Genomic DNA, 8079 nt, shown 5'->3' on the forward strand with positions numbered 1-8079 from the left:
ATGTTAGAATCTATAGTTCCAAGAATTGGAGCTCTAATAATCTGATATTTTTGAGTAACTCCAGAACATGTGGTCCACAGATGCCGGTGCCGACCCTCACCCTTCACATGAGGGATTTATTTCTGGAAATATCTTATTGCTCCTTTGTTCAAAGGCTCTAAATATTTTATGGATAACTGAGTATCAAAGGTCTTTGTGCTTACAGCCTCTTTACCATTACAGAGATTACAGTAATGAAGCTTCCTTTATTCATAATTAATGTATTATTCATTGCTGCACTGATGTTTACTTTTATGAACGCCACAGAGTATTTGCTGAGCATCGTTGTTTTTGTTTTAATGTTGGGTATTATTTGTGCGATTCCTCAGATGATGCAGTGCCTGAAGTTGGGAGCTCTGTCTCGCACCACCGCCAGCACTCAGATGAACGTTCAGAGCTCTCGGTCTCACGCCATCTTCACCATCCACCTCTGCCAAGTCCGCGTCTGCACCTCCGACAATGTGAGAGCAGAGAAACACGGGAAAGTAGCAGGACACCTCCTCAACGTTTGGTTTAAAGCAGGACGCGTCGCTCACCGTGTTTTCATGTCTCCACTCAGCAGGATAATGAGACCGATAACAAAGTCTCCAACGGGAACTCGGAGATGGACGAGTACGAGACGCTGACGGCCAAGTTTCACTTCGTGGACCTCGCCGGGTCCGAGAGGCTGAAGAGAACCGGAGCGACGGGCGACCGGGCCAAAGAGGGCATCTCCATCAACTGTGGGCTGGTGAGTCCTCCTCCTCCTTCTCCTCCTCCTCCTTTTCTTCCTCTTCCACCTCCTCTTCCTCTTCCTCCTCCTCCTTCTCCTCTTTCTCCTCTTCCTCCTCCACCTCCTCCTCCTCCTCCTCCTCACTGCTCAGGCTGTGTTCAGTGATCATTAGAGACAGACTGCCACCTAGTGGCTGAACTTCATAAGTGAAAGAGGACGAAGCCGTGATGATGCAACAGGAAACACCCAGAAAGGAGAGAGGAATATATTCTCAGTAAAACTGTGTTTGCATCAAAACCTTTGAACAAGAACTGTTTTACCCCAAAACATCCAGCAGCTGCCGTCCAGAGACAACTGAACCCTGATTTCATTCATGAAGAAGAGAAACATGCATTCAGTCATTATTTCATTAATAGCTGAGTTTTCAACAATGGAAAATTCAATAGAATTTATATGTTTAATGTTAATGGTTGTGTTTCCTTTCCTTCCTTTGTTCCTTCTTTCCCTCTGTCTTTCCTTTGTTCCTTCCTTCTGTCCTTCTTTCTTTCATTGTTTCCTTCTCTGACCTCCTTTCCGTCTATTTTTTACTCTTTCCTTCTTTCTTCCCTTCTTTTTTTCTTTTATCCTTTTTTGTTTGTTTGTTTGTTTGTTTTTTTTTATTTATTTCTTTTTCTTTTTTTATCTCTTTCTTTCTCAATTCCTTTCCAGCGACCTTTCCTTCTGTCCATCCTTCTTTATTTCCTTCTTTTGTTCCTTCTTTCTTTTCTACTTTCCCTCCGTCCTTCTAGCTTTCCTTGTTTCCTTCTTTCTTTCTTTCCTCCTCTCGTTCCTTCTCGATGATGGAACTAAACAGGAAATAAGAAGCTGTGTTTGACCCTTTTTTCCGCATTTGTTGGCTGTGATTGTGTTTCTCATTCATTGTGTAACTGAGGAGGCGAAGTCAAGATTACAAGACGTCACTAATCAGAATGATCTAAAAGAAAAGTGGTGGATTAAACCAACAGCAGCTGTTTAAGAGACGATGAGATGTGATCGTACGTTGTGTATTTAGTGACCTATATAAATCCTCAGTAAATTGCTGCATTACTATGAAATATGTCCGTCCTTCCCGCTCAGCTCGCTCTGGGGAATGTAATCAGCGCTTTGGGCGACCGATGCAAGCGGGCGTCCCACGTGCCTTACCGAGACTCCAAACTCACCCGCCTGCTGCAGGACTCGTTGGGAGGAAACAGGTCGGTGGACGACTCCTTTCACGTTTCACCTCGAGCGAAGCGTCGTCTCGACCCGATGCAAACTGATGAGTCGACAGTTTAACAGTAATCCTCAAACTAACATTAAAAGATTCTGTTTTCGTCTGAAAACTAAATTAAACCCAGAAATTTGTCATGGTGATATTAAAATGTATAATTAATTAGTTTTATTTTTTCACATTCTATTTGTATTATTTTAATCGCCTGATTTTATGCACTTAAATTTTAATCCTGGTTCTTTCATTTAACTTTATTTTGTAAAGTGTTGTATAATTAAAATGTATTCCTATATTTTGTATTGTTATCAGTATCTAACAACAGTACACGTGAAGTTTAATTTGATGTTTATTGGTTAAGAGAATCTAAGGCTGCCGGCAGATACAAATCAAAATATTATCACCTTTCATCCGTCTGAAATAATGTTTTGCTTAGTTTGAATCTAATTTGCATTTTTCAAACACTGCATTCATTAAATCTATCATGTGTATAGAAATACCCGGAAATGTAGAGAAGCTGCATCAACCACCTCTTTCTCCTTCTCTCAGCCAAACCGTGATGATCGCGTGCATCAGTCCGTCCGACCGAGACTTCATGGAGACCCTGAACACGTTGAAATACGCCAACCGGGCGCGCAACATCAAGAACAAGGTGATGGTGAACCAGGACAAGGCCAGCCAGCAGATCAGCGCTCTGAGGACGGAGATCGCTCGCCTGCAGATGGAGTTGATGGAGTACAAGACGGTGAGGAGACGGGAGGAGTTTTCAGAAACAGCTCCGTACGATGCAGTGAAAGTAACGAGGTGTCCCCCCTCCTGCACCGCAGGGTAAACGCATGGCGGGCGAGGACGGCGTGGAGAGCTTCAGCGACATGTTCCACGAGATCTCCATGCTGCAGACGGAGAACAGCAACCTGAGGGTGCGAGTCAAAGCCATGCAGGAGACCATCGACGCCCAGCGGGCGCGGCTCACGCAGCTGCTCAGCGACCAGGCCAACCAGACTCTGGCCCGGGCCGGTACGGCTGCACACCTGTCCTTGTTTATTGTCGTCGTGGTTTATTATATTTGTTAAGGCACAACGTGACATTTCTTCCTGCATCTCCCTCATCTGAAATCAACGCTGTCTCCCGTCCAGGTGAAGGAGGAACGGAGGAAATCGGAAACATGATTCAGAGCTACATCAAAGAGATCGAAGAGCTTCGGTAAATATCTGGAGAAGACCTTTATTATTTGAGATTTTATTATATGTATTTTTTTTTCTAACAGGACATATTGATATGTCGCCATGCGGGTAGATTTAGTTCATGTTAAGGTTGGGTGGTGTGTTGTGGGGGTGCTCGGTCTTCAGCCGTCTGCTCTCCGTCCTCAGGGCCAAACTCCTGGAGAGCGAAGCTGTGAGCGAGAACCTGAGGAAGAATCTGTCCCGCGCCTCCAACCGCCAGTCGTTGTATGGAGGCCCCAGCTCTTTCTCCTCCACCGTGCTGGCCCCGGAGAAGGAGACCTCCGACATCATCGAGCTGGCCAAGAAAGACCTCGAGAAACTGAAGAAACGAGAGAAGAAGAAGAAGAAAAGGTAACGAGAGCGTTTCAGCCCGACGGCATCATTTGAGTCGTGCAGACATCTGAATAACTTTCAAACTGGGATGGAAATTAGTTTTAATTTATCCTAGACCCTTCATAACTGTCCAAAAGCAGATTCATTTACCCAGAAGCCACTTTGGCTTGTTATACATTTTTAATAGGAAATGTGAAGACAGTTATTCAGTCCCTCCAGGAAGTGTGATCGTTGCAATATGTTTGAAATTCCCTCGAGTTTTCTGCAAAAATGTCATCATCAGAATCTGCGCTGAAAGTATTGATAACATAAAGTAAATCTTTTGAGACAAAACTGTCTTTATTAACAAAAATATCTCAAAGTCTCTGCTCCTGTTTTCATCACCAAATTAACTCTGTTTACCGGAACAAGAGGAGAAACAGGAAGTGACGGGGTTTGTGGGAAATGTGTTCTTCACATTAAAATGAAGTGATTAAATGTTTGTGATCAAAGGAAGTGATTCCATATTACTGGATGTTAAATGAGTTTTCTCCACACGTCCAGTTGTCAGAGACGTCTCTTTGTTTGTTTCATCCAGCAGGTCTATGTGTTGAATGAACATGAATTAAACAGCATCTAAAGCTCTTATTTTGAAAGGCTGATGTAGTCCTTGTTTCTATATTCCAGTCACAGACGGTCTGTTCTGGAAACATACGCAGCTTATAGGAGCTTTTAGGACCTTTTAGGAACTTGTAGGACCTTTCATCTCCATGGTTCTCTAAGTTCAATAAATACATAAAAAAAAGATTAGAACTAAAATATTTCTGTGATCATTATCACAGGAAGTGATTATATATGAATTCCTTTATCATTTGGTGCTTAAAAGAATAACATTTTTCTTGCAATTGTTTCTAATTCCTGCCATTTTTACACAAAAAAACTCAACAAATTACATCAAAGTTTTTGAGAAAATCCACTGCAAAATCAAACATTATTGATCACAACAATCACAAAACCTCCTGGAGGGACTGATTATTAAAACATGTATATTTAAAGGCTCCTGGACTTTCAGTCATAATCTGTAAACTGAGGCAGTTTATAGTTGCTAGATGCTTAAATAGTTTATGTGCAGTTGACTTGGTTAATACACATGGAGGTGATGGTCATCAGAAGATGAGACCATCGTCGGCTCAGAGGCTGCAGGTTTATCCAGGATTATTAAAGGTGGGCTGTTCAGTGCGTAGCTTCTTCCTCTGACCATTCTTCCCTCCATTCTTCCTTCCTTCCATTCTTCCTTCCTTCCTTCCTTCCTTCGCTCATCTCTTGCTTCCTCCTCTCGTTTGACCCTTCACCCCTCCACGAAGACTGCAGCAGCTGCTGGAGGAGAGAGAGAGGGAGGAGAGGGAGGAAGAGGTGGAGGATGTCAGGTTTGTCACAGCTCCCTCCCTCCTGCTGCCATTCACATCCTTTGCTGCCCCGACTTCAGCAGTTCATTTTACTTTTTGTTTCCCTTCCGGCAGCTATTTCCCCACCTGGAGTGAAGCTGTAGAAGCACTTGCATTAAACACAGTTTTTACCATTTAATAACCTGAATCTTTCTTTAGCTCTGTGCTTGTTCAACTTTCATTTATCCCTCCTGCTACACGCCCGCTTCCACCTGCATTGTTTTTCTGTTTTTTACTGAGTATGTAATCAGTATTAAATACAACCTGGAACCGAGTCAGCAGAGAGGTTTTCAATGTAACCCTGTCAAGGTTCATAACACTGTTTCCTGCTTCTATGAAAACATTTTCTGATTCAGATAATCACAACCCCGTTTCCAAAAAAGTCGGGACGCTGTGTATTTGGAAATGAAAACAGAATGCAATAATTTACAAATCGCAAAAACCCATATTTAATTGAAAATGGACCAGAGATCATTGCAGATGGACTGAGGTGAAGTGAAAACTGTCCTGAGGTCTGATGGATCACAATCTGAGATTCTGTTTGGAAATCATGGACGCTGCATCCTCCAGGTTAAAGAGGAGAGGGACCATCCAGCTTGTTATCAGCTCAGTTCTAAAGCCAGCATCTGTGATGGTACAGGATGCATTAGTGCACATGGCATGGGTAGCTTGAACATCTGGAAGGAAGCATTAATGCTGAATGATATATTCAGGTTTTGGAGCAACGTATGCTGCCATCCAGACAACGTCTCTTTCAGGGAAGGTCTTGTTTATTTCAGCAGAACAACGTCCAACCACATTCTGCACGTATTCCAACAGCATGGTTCTCTAGTAGAAGAGTCCGCTGATAAACTGACCTCCTGCAGTCCAGACCTGTCAATCATTGAAAACATCTGGAGCATCAGGACATGAACAATACAACAAAGGAGACCCTGAACTGTTGAGCAGCTGAAATCCTCCATCAGGCAAGAATGGGACCACATTTCACTTTCAAAACTCCAGAAACTGGTCTCCTCAGTTCCCAAAGGTTTCCAGAGTGTTGTTAAAAGAAGAGTTGATGCAGCTCAGTGGTGAACATGATCCTGGAACAACTTTATAGAGACGTGATGCTGCATCAAAGTCCAAAAATGTATGTAATTTGCAAATCATTGTATTCTGTTTTTATTTCCATTTTACACATCGTCCCAACTTTTTTGGAAACGAGGTTGTAGATCGGCTCTTGTGCAGAATCTGTTCACACGATGCTTTTCTTTTCTTTGCTCTTCTGTGTTCATCTTTGGTTTTCTTTTTGCTCTGCCCATCCAGGTGATTTGTGTCGAACACCACCACAGCACTGCTAACCCTCTGTGATTGGATAAAATATATCCATCAGCTCCGCTTCACAGATTTGGTTCATACTTATTCTGTGCTGCTTTTTCCTGCTGTGCTTTTTGTAATTTTGCTGTTTGTGTTCAGACTCAGATGAGATGCCTCCTCTTTGGTTTAAAAAAAAAAATTACAATCTCTTTATGACAAACAAGCTCATGAAGCTTAATGTATGTTTTTTAAAAAATATACATTTTATGTCTTAAAAACAACAACGGTGTCTGCAAATATGATTTTAAATGAAGTCCTGAGCAGTTGTCAGCTGTGTTGTTGCACGACGGTTTGATAGAACGGCAGTGTGAGTGAGGTTTGGTTGGAAATGTGCTTCTTATTTAAATGATGTACCTGCAGTCCTCTTTCTGCAGAAAACATTGTGCTCTTCTTGCATTAAACAGTGACGACTCTTCGAAATCATCTTGGACTCACAACAATCTCTGAATCTTTCAGTGCCAACAAGGAAGACGTTCCTGACAACGAGCTGGAGAAGGGGACGGAGAAGGACGGGATGGAGCGCATCAGTGAGGACGCAGAGATGGTACGACGTCGTGTCCTCACAGTCGGCCTGAATAAACCCAACGGACACTAAACTGTTTAATGTGTTCCGCTGCAGGACGTCCAGGAGGCCAGCGACCACGAGGAGGGAGAAGAGGAAGAGGAGGAGGAGGAAGAGGAGATGGATGTGGAGGAGAGCTCTGATGATTCTGACTCGGAGTCGGACGAAAAAGGTATGAAACTGTTTCAAGGTTTCAAAATCTCACTCAATGACTCGTGTTCCAGATGTTGTACTAGTGTTCCAGATGTTGAACTTGTGTTCCAGATGTTGTACTTGTGTTCCAGATGTTGTACTTGTGTTCCAGATGTTGAACTTGTGTTCCAGATGTTCTACTTGTGTTCCAGATGTTGTACTTGTGTTCCAGATGTTGAACTTGTGTTCCAGATGTTCTACTTGTGTTCCAGATGTTGTCCCTGTGTTCCAGATGTTGTCCCTGTGTCCCAGATGTTGTACTTGTGTTCCAGATGTTGTCCCTGTGTTCCAGATGTTGTACTTGTGTTCCAGATGTTGTTCTAGTGTTCCAGATGTTGAACTTGTGTTCCAGATGTTGTACTTGTGTTCCAGATGTTGTTCTAGTGTTCCAGATGTTGAACTTGTGTTCCAGATGTTGTACTTGTGTTCCAGATGTTGTACAGAACCATCAGAACACTACCAGTTCCAGGATGAATCACTCAGAACGCTCCAAAGAAGAAGTGTGAAACACTTTCACCCTAAACGGTCGCCATCTTGGCTCCGTAGAGGAAGGGGCGGGGCCATGAAGGATTTTCAAATTAAAAGCGTGTGATGAAGCTGCAGCTGTTCCTGAATACAACATGTTTCTTCTCTGCTGCTGCTGGACAGAAGAATCAGTGTGTTTATCGAGTGTTAAACAGAGGACACAAAAACATGTTGATTTCTGGGTAAAATAATTGAAGCTGCAGATGTTTTGGAGGCTGATGTGGTCACATGATGAGGTCATTTCCTGTCAGTGCAGAGCTGCAGTGTGTGAGTTGAAACAACACTACTTCCTGTCCTACACAGTAAGAGTCCTGACATGGACGAGTGCTGTTTGTTAGTGTGCTGATGGAAAGACCATCTGGAACACAGCAAAGGGCTGATGTTTATCAGGCTGCAGATTCTCCAGCAGGGGGAGCTCTTCAGTCACCGTCAGACTTTACTCATGTCAGCCTGACCAACTGATCCAG

The 8079-nt window shown here is 43.1% G+C and overlaps 1 protein-coding gene across 6 annotated transcripts in view; it reads left to right on the forward strand.

Annotated features, from left to right (window-relative positions):
• Positions 1-8079, forward strand: part of kif21a (kinesin family member 21A) — a 56572-nt gene that overhangs the window by 25316 nt on the left and 23177 nt on the right. For 3 of the 6 annotated variants that reach the window (XM_069163267.1, XM_069163265.1, XM_069163271.1), the window contains exons 5-14: positions 369-500; positions 599-769; positions 1868-1983; positions 2547-2742; positions 2825-3014; positions 3134-3200; positions 3368-3571; positions 4897-4959; positions 6790-6877; positions 6953-7067. In XM_069163267.1, coding sequence (XP_069019368.1) covers positions 369-500; positions 599-769; positions 1868-1983; positions 2547-2742; positions 2825-3014; positions 3134-3200; positions 3368-3571; positions 4897-4959; positions 6790-6877; positions 6953-7067 — 1342 coding nt within the window. The remainder of the gene's footprint in view (positions 1-368; positions 501-598; positions 770-1867; positions 1984-2546; positions 2743-2824; positions 3015-3133; positions 3201-3367; positions 3572-4896; positions 4960-6789; positions 6878-6952; positions 7068-8079) is intronic. The other 3 variants (XM_069163266.1, XM_069163270.1, XM_069163268.1) reach the window with 3 other exon arrangements.

Source organism: Embiotoca jacksoni, unplaced genomic scaffold (genome assembly GCF_022577435.1).
Source record: "Embiotoca jacksoni isolate LCO1_2020_lvr unplaced genomic scaffold, fEmbJac1.0.p SCAF_3, whole genome shotgun sequence".
In the NCBI taxonomy this organism is placed as follows: Eukaryota; Metazoa; Chordata; class Actinopteri; family Embiotocidae; genus Embiotoca; species Embiotoca jacksoni.